Below are 14,919 nucleotides of genomic sequence, written 5' to 3' on the forward strand. Positions count from 1 at the left end.
CCTGAATTCTGGTTTAGCATTAGGAATTGGAGCTTGCCTGCCTTTCAGTTCCTTCAGTTAATTTGTATTATTTTTATTTTATTTTATTTTTATTTGTACCCTGCCCTTCTGATTGGGTTGCCCTGGCAAGCTCCCAGCATTAGCAAGATGCACCAGTATTCTTTTTAATGCAGTGCTTTCCTGTGCAAATAGGAAATAACTTAGGACTGATCTTAGAGCTGAGCCATGTGCTCTCTTCTGGCATTGGTGGTGGCTGTGTGCCCCAGCTGGTGCCATGTGCCAAACCCTCTATGTAGTGGCTCTGATACATTCTGTTGGCCAGCTTTTCACATGTTATTGTCATTTCAGGATTTCGAAGCCCTCACTTTGAGTGCACAGAAATCCATTCCCCAGTGGGACTCCAGTGGAGTTTTTCAGCCTCCCTTGCTAGGTGGAGCTGCCTTATTTCCAGGTGCAGGTTCAAAGAAAGAAAAAGGCAAGACGGTGCTTGTGCGAGTTTTAGAAGCTGAAGGGGAATCGATCAATAAGGGTTTTCATTACTGTGAAAAAGTAGAGAACATGGGGTGCTCAGAATAAGCAGAATCAGATGGATGGTCTTCAGAGCACTTGCATGGGGGGGTGGAATAGCTGCCCCGATTTTTCTTTTCTTTTTTCTTTTCAACTAGTAGTTTTCCTACTCAGAGAAGAAGCTTTTATTCTTTAAATGAATTATTTTCAAGCTTATTATCTTCAATCAATCAAGTTCTTTGCTGGGGTAAATCAGAGGGGGGGGGGGCTGGCCCCAATTTGCATGTGTGGTTGACAGCCGCTTGAAGACATTTTGCCAGCGAATGTGCACCGCAGTGCTGATAGTAGGCGAGGTCACATTCATCTCGGTTTTTTTTTAAATTAATGGCACTTCCAAGCTGCTGATATTTTGAGGACCGTTCAATCACATGCCGGCAAATTCAGGCTGCTCCATTACAGCTGTCAGGGAAGCCTTGCACAATAAACCCGCTTCCCTGAAAGATTGGACTTTTTGCGATAAGGAAAATGCGCCGAGAAGTGTGCGATGGCACTTGGTGGGTACAATATTATCAGACCTTCCTGCAAAGAAGTCAAGGGAAATGCTCGATAAACAGGTCTCCAAAGCAAGAAAGATCGTGACAGTTTCCTCTGCGTAAAAAACACCAAGCTTTTTACAATAGTTCTAACATCACCCCTCCGTTCTTTTCCTTTTCTGTATTTCCCTTTTCTTCTTTGTATCACACGAGCCCGGTGTGAATGTACAGCTCACAAACATTTCCCAAATATTGTTGCTGTAATATAATCTTACGTGGTTACGAGAGGCAGCTAAAGAACCAAATTCTATCATTGCTTTTGCATCTAATAGGTGGAGGAAAGGGGAAGAGAGGGAGGGAGAATCAGCAGAGAGAGACGTTGACAACTGTCAAACGTGCTCTTTACTATGCTGCAATACGGTAAGAGGCGGGAGATTACGGTAAAATCGAAGTGGATCCTACCCAGCCAGCTGCATCAGCTCAGCAGCCGTGAAGTTGCTGCTTCTCCTTGACAGTGCAAAGCGGAGTATTATTCGGAGGGGAGGGGGGGGGTCACGGAGCTGGCCTCCATCCCCGGCCAGCCATTGGGACAGAGGGAATAAGTGTAAATGTGAGTCATCAAAATACATGGGGGGTGGGGGGGCGTGGAGAGTGCTTGCATGGTTTGGTTTTGCTTCCGAGCAGAATGTCCCACGGTGCGCTGGAGATGTCTGCCTGTCACCCTCCTGCCTCGCGCGCTCTGCAACAGCAGGTCTGCAGCCCTTCAGCTTGAAGGAGAAGCGCAGGCACCAGCTTAGAGACGGTGGTCGGATCCAGAGACCCGCGTTTGCATCTGCCAGCTGCTTTTTCCCCTAGGTAATGCTGACACGATTTGTTTGTCCGTTTGGGGTTTGACCACCTTACAGCCATTCGCAATTTCCCCATTTTAATTTCCTAGTCCCCCAATAGGTCACTGTTGTTTTTTATTTAGACTTGCTTAGACTGGTTTAGACCTCTGCTGGGATTTGGTGCATTTTCTCCTCCCAATGTTGTATATGTGTGTGGGGGGGGATACACTTAACACTCCAGTTTTCCCACTTGTTATGAAACATCTATACCATTTGAATGAAACTGTGTTCATTATTTGTCATCATTTTCCCCTCAATAATTTTTATCTCATAACATGTGCATCTTAGAACGTACCATTTCCATACGCTTTTCCTTCCTTCCTTCCTTCCTTCCTTCCTTCCTTCCTTCCTTCCTCAACTTCAGAACAGTCCAAGAGGCTACTTTGTGTTCATATCTTGACATTTTAAAACTAAAACTGTGAAACTACTTGCGGAAAGAAAATTCAGCAATATTTCTCTCTCCGGGTAACTAGCATGTGTGAAGAAGAGGGAAATGACTTTTTTCCTGATTGTAAATTGTTTTAACTGTTTTTAATACTGAATTGTAAATTGTTGTAACCTACTCTGGGACCTAATGGCACCAAGTGATGATTGTAGCAACTTTCATTGTTGTGGTTGTTGTTGTTGTTGTTAACAGAGAGACTTGTAGCGCTCTAAAAACTAACAGATTTATTGTGTCTAGAACCTGTTTCATCAGATGTTCAAATTGTTTCCTCAGGTAGCCAAAATATGTGTGCCTGGGGGGGGAGATGTGAATGTTGGGTCCAAAAGGTCAGGAATTATATAAGTCTAGTCGATCTGTAGCAATTTTATGCAAAGCTTAAATGTATACATTGCCTAGATGCAACCACCAATAACTATCTGTAATAGGACTTACCAAGCTTGTCTGTGTTAATTTCATCCCTACTGTGGCTAAAAAATCTCAGGTCTCACTTAAGTCCTAAAATGAAGTAGAATCTGTGAGGTTTAATATATTGTTTTCCAAAATACTAGCAAGTGTTGCATACTGGGAAATTGGACAATTACCAGTTACAAGAGGCATTGTTACCCGGTTGATACCTGATTTTTGTGTTCCCAACCGTATAAATCCTATAAAGATTGGGTCCAGCTCTTCTGTGATTTATTTTATCTGCATTAGTCTTAGTAGAAGCCTTTTGGGGAAGTCACAGATCAGTGACAGAGGGCACATAATGCAGAAGGTCCTAAGTCCAGTCCCTGGAATAGCTAAGTAGGGCTGGAAAGATGTCTGTAAACTTAGACGGTCAGAACAGTCAGTACAGAGCAGACAATATTGTGTGTCTATTGGTCTCAGTTTGTACTCTGACATCTCCATGTAATGAAGAGAGAACTTGGGGAGCAAGACTAGGAAAGATTCTGTGATTCTGTGGAGGTGCTGCCATCTTTAATGGGCAATTTGGGACTAAAGAGATGGATGAGTTGCATGGTCTGGCTCAGGAGAGACTTCGGAATCTCTTAGCAAGTGAGGGAAGAAAGCCTGTTGTACTTTCTGCTCCTCTGTTTATTTGTTTGGAACATTCAAATGTTGTTGTTGTTGTTGTTGTTGTTGTTGTTGTTGTTGTTACCCTGCCCATCTGGAGAATATGTCCTCTTTCTTTACTTGGAGAGGTGCACATGCTGTTTTAATACCTGGAGTGTACACAACTCTCATATAGAGTGAAAATCACTGTTTTCAAACTTCTAAAAATGCTTTTGCTGTAAACCATTTGTTATACCATTGCTTTAGTTTCTTAAAAGAGGGCCATTGGGGTTCACATGTACCCCAAAGTTATTCATTAGACCTATGAATGCCCAACACCCTAATCAAGGGTGCTTGGAAAAGTAATTCATTGGGGGATAAACTACAGTTCCCAGGACTCTTTGGTGGAAGCTATGGGCTTTAATTCAAATGTCTGGGATTGTATCCAAAGTAGCACTATGGGAACAGTCCAACAGTGCAAGGATTTCTGCTTGCACAATGGAATGTTCTCCCTCCATACTCCCACTGCACCCCCTAAATTTGTTCTATGGGTTCCCACAACCCTCCAGGGCAGATTTGGGGAAGGCATGGGGTGTACATTTAGGGAGAAGTAGGGTTCATTGCACAAGCACAAATCCTTGTGCAAATGCAAGAATGGGGACCCTCCAGCCCACAGGCCAGTCCCGAACCAGGCTTCCCCATTTGGCCTGCAAGGCCACTTACCCACCCTACACCCAACATTGTGCAAGTAAGGACAGGGGTTCACCAAAAGGGTGGGTGGGGGTTGGCAAAGCCTGCTTGATTTGCTTCCAATTTGCCCAATAACAAGGCCAGGGCTATGCAGGATCACACACATCCCAACACACACACACACATCAACTGATGCCAACAGCAAATGATCATGCTTGATCTGTGTATATGGGAGAACACCTAAACCCAGCACCAAGCAACCTCCCCCTGTCCATCAGCTGATGTGAAAGGAGGACAACCTTTCCTTGGTCTGGGTGTATTTTCTGCCTTTATTTCAGCAGTTCATTCACTGCAAAGGGGTTTCAGTGAAACAGCTGCTGAAACAAAGGGGGGCTGCCTGCTGGTGCTTTTTGAAGCCCTAGCTTCGGGACCTCAGAGCACCAAATCCCCTGGTGCCATTTGTGACATCAGAAAATTGAAAGATGGGTGACCCCACACACCTGTCAAATTTGACCCATGCAGACAAAACAGTAAAGGAATGAGTTAATTAGATACTGCCCATAGTCTGACTAATTTACCCGTTCAGCCCATTATTCTGCTTTGACTGGCAATGGTCTCAATCAGAGTGGAGTCTTTATCATTAATGTGCTACCAGATCATTTTAAGTGGGGATGCCAGTGATTTAAGCAGGGGTCTTCTGATTTTACTGTGTCACTGAACCACGGCGTCCTTCTCTTCTGCGCAAGGGCTGGTAGTGGTTACTCATTACTCAGTGCTGAAGGTATTCTACATATGGCACAGAGCTATGTCTAAGTATTGATAGTGGGGTCATCCCTAGCATGGATCAGGCCTTCTTGCCTGGGCAAAACATTGGCTGTAAAAAGAAAATGCAGCCTGGAAAAATCCCTACAGAGTAGCCATGGCATATTCGTATCTAAGAGCTGAATCAGTGTAAAGTCTATCTTGCCCACTATTTATGCATATGTGGGACCATTGCTAATGTGGAAGAGAAAGTGGGAGATCATTGTAATTCCAGCTGCTAGTCTGCGTTACAAATCACTTTGAGCCTGTAGTGTGAAAATGTCCATAGATTTGTTCTCCACTGTGTAGCCACAAGCTCTTCTGTCTTCATCACATGAAATAGGAAAACACACAGAGACTTCTTTTGAAATATGTCGAATTGTCCCTATATTGAGACTGCAGGGTTGTGATTGACAAAACCACCAGGCAGCAATAGCATTCTTGCACTGAGAGTCAGAAAGGATGGCGTAATGTGGGGGGGGGGACTGAGGGGGCCGTTGCCCCTGGTGCCGTTTAGCGCCCTGCCCCATTGTGAGCACTTGCATCCTCCAGCTAGAGTGCAGCTGAGAATGATGCAATAGGTGTGCCCCCTGGCCCCTGTGGGCCCAGCGCTGCTTTTTCTAGTGGTGCTGCTTGCCAGGAGGGTGCAATGAGCTGTTGCATCCTTCACACGGAGCCCTCCAGCTGGGGGGCAGCTGAGAAGGAGGCAACAGGCATGCGCCCTGGCCCCTGCAGGCAGTGCCATAGTGCTGCATTCACGGGGACAAGGGCACAGCCCTGTTGAGTCCTTCTCAGCCGCAATGCAACTGGAGGATGCCATGAGAAGAACGCAAAAGCTCACTGCACCCTCCCTTGAGCCCAGCACCACTTGCAAAAGCAGCACTGGGTTCGCAGGACCAAGTTGCACACCTGCTCGCAGCACCCCACAAGCCCATTTTTGTGAGTCTTGCAAAGCAACACTGGGCTTGCAGGGCACCGTGAACTCACCCCATTTTGCAGCAGTGGGCTGGGGTCCCTCCTGTGGTGCGCCCTGCCCCCACAGCGTGCCCTGCATGCGCCCTGGTGTGCACCTGCCCCGGACGCAGGTGGGGGATGCTCCACCATTGGTCAAAAGCAAGGGGTTGAGCAACAGCATCTACTGAGCAAGCAATATACTAGTAAACAGAAGTTAGTGCTGCAGATGATAAGGAAAATCAGTCAAGTTGATTCCCAGGTCCCAGAAAACCTTTGCAGTCTGGACATTACAGCAGCAGGGAGCCATGGCTTTTGAAATAAGCTTCCTTTTCTTTTTTTCTTATTTAGGAGTTAGCATATCTATCCTGCAAGGAGCACAGCAAGAAGAAGTCCCTGTTTGGAGCTATGACCAACATTTGTTAATAAGCTTACATCCTGGAGGCAGTTGGCACAACGCTGAGAATCTTACGGCTTCAGCAAACTTTGTTCCACATCTCAAGACTGTGATGCACATCTCTGATGATAACAAAAGCAAAGCTTAATTGGAAACATCCTTGTGGTCTTCCACTATTCCAACTTTAAACATATTTGAAAATCAAGTATGATAAAGACCCAAATAAATGGGAGAAAAGAGCATGTTCCCGCCATTTGTGTCTAATGAGACAGATTTAAATGAACGCACTTCAGATGTTGATGGCCTTTCCACGAACTCAGGCATTTTCCTTTGCTAAAAACCCAAACATATTTTCCTTGCTTAGTAGCAGAAAGCATTCTGTAACCTGATGGCTCTTTTTTTAACAGCCCAACAGAAACTTGGAAAGAGATCTTTGACCCCTTCTGCAATACTGTGTCATCAAGCATCCCACAAGGTCCAGAGAACATCAAGGAGTGTGTCTTAAAGAGAATCTTCCAAATTGCAGCAGCATTTTTATTTGGCCTAACTGGAACAGATGCCACGGAATAAATGTGGATTTTCAAATAAGTTTCCCAGTCTGAGGTGTCCTTCCAGGTTCTGCATTTATAAAGCAAGAACCACATTTCCAGTTAGTTTTTATCAACAATGTGGAAATAAAGCTTCTTGCAACACTACCAATATTTGTTCTTCGCTCTTTCAAAGAAAGGGCAGAGTGAATCACAAACAACACTGGATGAACATTAACCAGTATTGATATAATGGCTTTGAACTCCGAGAACATCTCTGCCTCTGACTGCTTCAACTGCACCCAGCCTGTGGAGGAAGTAAACATTTCAAAAGCCATATTATTAGGTGTTATCTTGGGGGGGCTGATTGTTTTTGGAGTCCTGGGTAACATTTTGGTTATCCTGTCAGTAGCCTGCCACAAGCACCTGCAAAGCGTAACTCACTATTACATTATCAACTTGGCTGTGGCTGACCTCCTGTTGACTTCTACCGTCCTCCCTTTCTCTGCTATTTTTGAGATTTTGGGGTATTGGGTTTTTGGGAGGATCTTCTGCAACATCTGGGCAGCTGTGGACGTTCTATGCTGCACAGCTTCCATCATGAGCCTTTGTGTCATCTCTATAGACCGATACATTGGGGTGAGCTACCCGCTAAGATATCCAGCCATAGTGACTGAAAAGAGGGGCCTGCTAGCCCTTCTGTGTGTCTGGGTACTGTCCCTTGTGATATCAGTAGGGCCCCTCTTTGGCTGGAAACAGCCAGCTCCAGAAGATGAAACCATCTGTCAGATCAATACTGACCCTGGTTACGTCTTATTCTCTGCCCTGGGCTCCTTCTACCTCCCCTTGATCATCATACTGGCAATGTACTGCCAGGTGTATGTGGTGGCAAAAAGGGAAAGCAAAGGACTGTCTTGTGGCCTCAAAACAGAGAAGTCCCATTCAGAGGAAGTGACTCTTCGCATCCACCGCAAAACCACCACAGAAACCACTGGATCAACACCCAGCACCAAGCACAAATCCAATTTTTCCGTGAGGCTCCTCAAGTTCTCCAGGGAAAAGAAAGCAGCTAAAAGTCTGGGGATTGTTGTGGGATGCTTCATACTCTGCTGGCTTCCCTTCTTTATCATCATGCCCATTGGTAAGTCAAGCAAATGCATTTGGTCACGAAGAGGGTGGGGTTGCGCAACTTTTGTGGTGAATTGCATTAACGTCCACGATTCTGCATCAGATCCTCTAATGATTGTAAATGAGATATTTGGTGCTCCTGTAACTCTGGAACAGTTAGGGAACAAATTCATTGAGGATAAGGCCAGTGCTTTATTTTTAGGGGGAAAGGTGTCAGTATTCACCATGAAGTTGTTACGGTAAGTGCCATATTTTTAACATGGGGGGGGCGGTGCTGGTGCTGAGTACCCTTGAGTAGCCCCAGGAAAAAAGGCACTGGGTAAGGCTATCTGTGGCTACAGGCCATCATGGCTAAGTTCCTTGAAGGCAGTATGCTGCTGAAGACCAAGCAGGGTGAGTTTTGTCACACTCAAATCCTGCTTTGAGGCTTCCCATAGGGCAATATGGTTGGCCAATACGAGAACAGGAAGCTGAACTGAATGGGTTTTGGGTTGATCCAGAAGGGCTTCTCTTAGACTCAAACTAGACGTGACAGCCACTGCGGCATTTTAGCTGCGTGTCCTTCTCATTCACATCTAAAATGTGGGATATGGGTTCTGTTTAGAAGGAGTGCACAGCAGAGGGCAGGAGTCCTGTGGGTGCCTGGCCCCTTCATGGGGAATTTTGTGGGTGCTCAGGCACCCAGGGCCCCAGGGAGTTGGCACCTATGGCAGAGGGCAACTGAGCTCTCCCTTTCCTTTCCTGTGGTCCATTATCCCATGCTCTTTTCTTTCCCAGCTTCTGGAGCTGGGGGAAAATGGGAAGGCGCAACTTTGCACAACTAACAATGGGGAAATGAGACAGGGAAAGGGGCTGGTTCTCCTCCACTCATGCTTGCCCCCCTTTTGATGTCGGACTAAGATCTCACAGTCTATTTGATATGTTAACAGCATGGGCATATGGCTGAACTGCTTTCATTGTGCTGAGTTTGACCCAAAGGACGAAGGATGTGATTCTGTGCATGCCTATATAGGAATAAACCCCACAGAATGCTCTTGCTTTTAGTAAAGAGGCCTAGGACCAGGCTGCAAAGTATCGACTCTAAGGTAGATCTGTGTATTTTAAAACTAACCTGATATAACTAACTGGCTGGAAGCTATCCTCTTTGTGGTTTTCAAAAGTCCATCATTGCCAGTGAAGTACCAAATCTGACTTGGTACCGTATTCTAGTGCCTGTGGAGGAGTGAATTTTCTTGATCATTTCAAAAGAAATCTTTCCTTGATAATCAATGTGTTTAGGATCAGACATCTGTTCAATGTACAACCTATATATGTCAAACACTCAAATCATAAGTCTGGATGCAAGCTGGTTTAGGGCTTACTCCCAAATGCATTTGCATGGTCCTATTTTATCTATCTATCTATTTATTTAATAAATTTATACACTGCTTGATTGCAAAAAATCTCAAAGCATTTACAAAAATACTTGCTTTCTCATCACTTGATGCTTATAGCTCATTGGACTGGAGCGAAAGTGATTTTGGATCTCTGAAAGCCAATTCACTCAGTGCTGCAAGCAAAAAACACATGTGTGAACCAATTTGGCTTGACCTTTATTTAATGGCCCAATCCAGACATATGTGAAAGCAGCAGTTGTTGCAAATCCATTACCATCTTGAAGAGATAATTGGCAAGGTTGTGAGCAGAGTGTACCTGCTTTGAGTTCAACTCCTGTCCCAACACATTAATTTTTCTACCATTATTTGTTTGGGGCTAGATATGAGGAATCTCTCTTCTCCTCTGCCTTGGCCACTTGGATACAGAACCGTGTTTCTGTATGTAAATCACAATTTACTGCTATCAAAATGCACAGGTTTTTAAAATGGGAAGTTATATATAGTTACCTGAAGGTGTAATACACAATGACTGAATTATCTGAATATGCAGTACTTGTTGGAAATGTCATATTCTTGGTGATTATTTTCAGAAAAGGGGGTCTCTTGAATTTTGAAACTTGGAGACCTAAATATATTTTCACATATCTAGCGCATAGCTTTAAAAGGATCATCTGTGAAGTTATGTTTCTGATAAACATCAGACTTCTTCACATTATGGGTGGAAGGTGCTATATACAAGCAAACCAGTGGCATGCACCCATAATTGAGGTATATGATCCTAACTGTGCTTATTTTAGATCATGGGAAAATAGAAGGTATGTTGAGTAAGTTGTCTCAGTCTATTCTCATTAGTATAATCATTACAATTTTAGAAAATTTGGGAAGTGAGCACAATGGAGATTTTCTCTCTGTTATTTTTTTTTTTTTAAGTATGCCAACAGAAGAAAATACAGATTTCCACAAAACTAATTGCTGGCCAAGAACTATATGCAGATTTTTCTCCTATTTAGGGAATAGTCTGAATGAAGAATTGCTTACTAATCCTGGATATTAGATTAGTTCTAGTTTAAACTTGTTAGAGCACTAGAATTGCCAGCAGGCTAAATCCTTAGGTGTGGCCAAGCGAACTGCCGTTCTTTTCCAGGGGGGTGAGTGGGAATTAAACAGCTTTGAAATGCTGTAATGTAATTCTGTACAGTGCTAATGCCAAGTCTGATTTAACAAGGCTGCTCACAAGGGGTCAGACTCAATTAATTTTAAAGAAACGTTAATCTACTCTCTTCCACTCCACACTTATTTGTTCATTGGTTTTATGAATTTTGTGGCTTGGAGATCCTAGGGCTGGGTACTTGGGAGGGTGGAAGGACACTTAAAGGAAGACTCTTAATCTCAGGGATGTGATTTTGAGCCCCACGTTGGGCACACGATTCCTGCACTGCATGATCCTTGCGGCCCCTTCCAATGCTACAATTCTGTGATATAGTTTTACGAGGAAGGGTTAGGTGGGGTGGGAATGATTAAAATTAAATTAAAATTTTGGGCCAAATCTTTTAGATATTTTTACTGAATTGTTACATTCAAATAACAAACTGTATAAAAAGAAAGGGTTTTTGGAAAAAGTGCCACACCATAATGCTCCCTGTGCTAGTTATGATTTGGTTAACTTTTATCTGCTTTAACTGTCCTGAATAAAGTCAGACAGAAATTATTTAGGTACAGTTCCTTGGTGAGTAATTGAGTTCATTATTTTCAGCTGAGAGTATACATAAGCGTTTTTTGAATTATTTATTGATTTTAATTAATATTCAGTTGTTTGGCATCCCTGGGGTATTCACTCTGTGACTCTTTGTTCATTTATCGCCTCCTCGTCTATCTATTACAGAAACACCCCTGAAAAAAACATGTAACATGAATAAATGTAACTGTTGACCTTTCCCCCCCTCCACAGAAAAGTATAATTAAGCTAATATTTGAAAAAATATTTTATGCAGCCCCATAGTTTTGCAACATCTTAATCACAAAGCAGAATCATATGTGCCTCCAACAAGATGAAATAGGGATTTTTTTGTACTTTTTGTAATACAGGAAGAACAGTTCTTATCTGGATAAGCTTGTCTGTTGGTTGATAATTATCAGCTAAATTTATTAAAGTGATAATTTCCTTATAATTCAAGGTAAAGAAAAAAATACAAGTTATTGAGAAATATTATGCTAATCAACCTGCCAGCCTGAGAAAGTTATTAACACATAAGCATTAATGTAACTTATCAAAACCCACTTACACTGCAATCCTCTGTTTGTCTACTCAGAAGTAACTGCCACGGTGTTCTATGAGGCTCAATCCCATCTTTACCAAGTACATTTAGGACTGCACAAAAACATTTACTTCTAATAAGTCTAATTTGAGCATATTTATTTCTTCATTTCACAGACGCTCACTTTATAGGCTTTACTAACAAACAATTGATATCTATTGACATTTACAAATGAATTGGCACAATCCTTGTGTGTCTTCTCATGTGTAAGCCCCATGGAAGTGGACGGGAAATACAGAAGGGCAGGGCAAAAAAGGAAAGCTGCTTTATACCATTGGTTCATCTAGTTTGGGATTCTCTACACTGCCTAGGAATGACTCTCCAGGAGCTCCAAAACATCTCTATAGATGTTATCAAAATTGCAAGGTAGCACCCATTCAATATCCAATTGCAAATAATTCATAGTTGGCTTCATATAAAGTTAAATGATATCTAACATTTTTTGTTTTTATATCAATTCCAACATTTCTGATATTTATATATTGAATTTTTTTATTTCAATGTTGCATATATATTTTGCCAACACTGAAAAGAGTCTCTACATTTAGATAGCGCCGTCCCAGACATTCTTATAATATGATACCTTATTGATAAACTGAATTGATGATTGACAATTATGGTTTATAACCATAAGGATGTCCAGTGATGTCTGTAAGTTTTTGTTTTTCAAGAAAGACAGCTGCCTTTCAATTACATGTTTTCATTTAAACAAGGAAGCTTAGAAAGTGAACAATTCAGCTATTGAATTCAAAAAGCTGTAATCACATTTCACATTTCATTCTTTAGAACAATCATTAGGCTCTGACTAACGGCTTGTGGACAAGGTTTGCTCGGCTCTGCAGAAGGTAAAGTCCTCAACAGACTAGCTTTCAATGCCCAGGCTGTAATGATGTTGGAATGCTGGTTGCCAAACAGCCACAAACATACCCAAAAAGGATTAGAAAGAGAAGGAGAGACATAACATTCCCCCTTCTATCTGCTTACATGGAGCCTGCAATCAAGCTGTTGCCATAGAGTCCTTGGGTTGAGCTTTAAGAAATCTTCCTCAATTTGAAACTGACCTCACATATTTGATCCCTTATAAGGGCAGTTGCCCATGGTTTGTGTCCATCTCTTTCCACAACTCCTGTGTTATTTTAGAATCACATCGTTAGTCTTTTCGGAGTCTTTTTTGCCCCTTTTGTAATGCAGAAAATTGAACACAACAGTCAGGCTAACATGATGAAAGCTGCCCCACTAGAAACAACGGGCAAATGTTGATCCAGAGTTCCATAACTCAAGTTTGCAGGCTTCTCATTAAGAGAGACATCAACCGAGTGCAGCTGTATTCTTAAAAATCATTCATTTTGGAATGATCCTATTGATCCTTAAAAACTTCATACTACAATGTAGCCCATTTGCTCCCTCTCCCCATTAAAAGACCCTTCCTGCATGTAGCTACCCTGAGGCAAAGCTTACTCCATCTTTGCCTCAGGAACACTGAACAGGCATTGCAAAGGAAGGCCTTTTCAATGGTGGGATCCAGATTCTGGAATGTGTTGGCTTGGGACAGAAACCTAGGTTGTTCCTTTTACCACATGTGGTGGACACATAGTATAATTAAAAACTACTGGGCAATGATCCATAATGAAGTAAAAAAAATGTTTTAGAAATCCTTCTCTAAAAACCCAGAAGTATTGTTGCTGGAGTTAATAACAACAGAAGTGACTAAAAAAGAGAGAAACTTGTTCCTCTATGCAACAACAGCTGCGCCTGTATTACTAGCCCCAAAATGGAAAACAGATAAGGCACCAAAAAAAGAAGAAGAATGGAGTATCAAATGGTTAGAATACGTGGAGTTAGCAGGGATGACCACTATGATAAGAAATCAAAATGATGAAAGCTATAAGGAGGACTGAATATTTTTTATTGAATATGTGGAAAAATATAATAAACAAACAATTAACTGAGCAAGTTGGTAAGATTTTCAGCAGTGTAAGAGAAAACTCATGTGTATTTAAGTAGTTACGATAGGTGGGGTGAACCAAGAAAACATGAGAAACAGAGGAGACAAAAGGAACCATGGAAGGAGAGGATGAGAAGTTAGTGGAGGAATGCTTTCTGGTTTTCTGCTTATTTTTTGATTTCCTAAAACTGTTCGTTCTTTTCTATTCCAGAGTTTTCTTTTTTGTGTCCTTTGCATTATTTCCATTCATTTCTTTGATATGGAATTGTATCAGAAACACAAATAAAACTAAATATTAAAAAAGAAAGAAACCTAGATCATTCATTGCATATTATTAGGTACCAGGTCACAATGCTGCTGTTTATTTGACCTAGACAAGTGGCACAATTAATCTTGTGCAGCTACTGCATTTATTTTTTGCCTTCACTTGCATATCTTCACTTTGTGATACCATCTGTAGTTAAGTTTCAGAGTGAGCTCTCTCTTTCTTGCTAATGTGGATTTAAATGATGGTTTAGACCACATTTTTGAACACTAGGTAGAGTTTATTTTGTATCCTATGTTGTGTTCCAATGTGTAGAGGGTATTTGTGGTGTCTTGGAGTAATATTTTATATATTGTAGATATAGGAGCATCATATGTCTGGTTTTCCTGGTTTTTTCAGGGTTAAAATTTCTGCTCAGGTTTTTTTTAAAAAAATGGCAAAATGTCCAGGGTTTTTTGTTTTTTAGTAAAATGAAAAAAGATCCTTGAGTGAGTTGAATTGCATTTCATTCAGAATTTGGCTGTGCGGCAGCTGCTGCTTGTGCGAATAACCGAGTGTCTTTCTTATGTTTCAATCAGCAGGAGAGAGGAGGCTGCCTCTCATGACTTGCCTGCTCTGTAGCTGCTTTTGCTGGCTTCTAATCGCGAATTGCAGGGACGCAGGTGGCGCTGTGGGTTAAAGCCTCAGCGCCTAGGACTTGCCGATCGAAAGGTCGGCGGTTCGAATCCCTGCGGCGGGGTGCGCTCCCGCTGCTCGGTCCCAGCGCCTGCCAACCTAGCAGTTCGAAAGCACCTCCGGGTGCAAGTAGATAAATAGGGACCGCTTACCAGCGGGAAGGTAAACGGCGTTTCCGTGTGCGGCTCTGGCTCTGGCTCTGGCTCTGGCTCTGGCTCTGGCTCTGGCTCTGGCCAGAGCAGCGATGTCACGCTGGCCACGTGACCCGGAAGTGTCTCCGGACAGCGCTGGCCCCTGGCCTCTTAAGTGAGATGGGCGCACAACCCCAGAGTCTGTCAAGACTGGCCCGTTCGGGCAGGGGTACCTTTACCTTTACCTTTAATCGCGAATTGCAGACATGGCCACTCTTTGAACATGCTTTGTGGGTGCTGTTTAATTTCTTCCT

General features: G+C 42.7%; 1 protein-coding gene across 2 annotated transcripts in view; it reads left to right on the forward strand.

Moving 5' to 3' along the window:
• The first annotated feature begins 1,499 nt into the window (after window positions 1-1,499).
• The window catches only part of ADRA1A (adrenoceptor alpha 1A), a 58,936-nt gene continuing 45,516 nt past the window's right edge, over window positions 1,500-14,919 (forward strand). The window contains exons 1-2 of one of the 2 annotated variants that reach the window (XM_079955127.1): window positions 1,500-1,895; window positions 6,198-7,911. In XM_079955127.1, coding sequence (XP_079811253.1) covers window positions 7,023-7,911 — 889 coding nt within the window. In that variant the 5' untranslated portion in view covers window positions 1,500-1,895; window positions 6,198-7,022. The remainder of the gene's footprint in view (window positions 1,896-6,197; window positions 7,912-14,919) is intronic. The other variant, XM_079955128.1, reaches the window with a different exon arrangement.

This window comes from Podarcis cretensis (genome assembly GCF_951804945.1).
Source record: "Podarcis cretensis genome assembly, chromosome: 15".
NCBI lineage: Eukaryota > Metazoa > Chordata > Lepidosauria > Squamata > Lacertidae > Podarcis > Podarcis cretensis.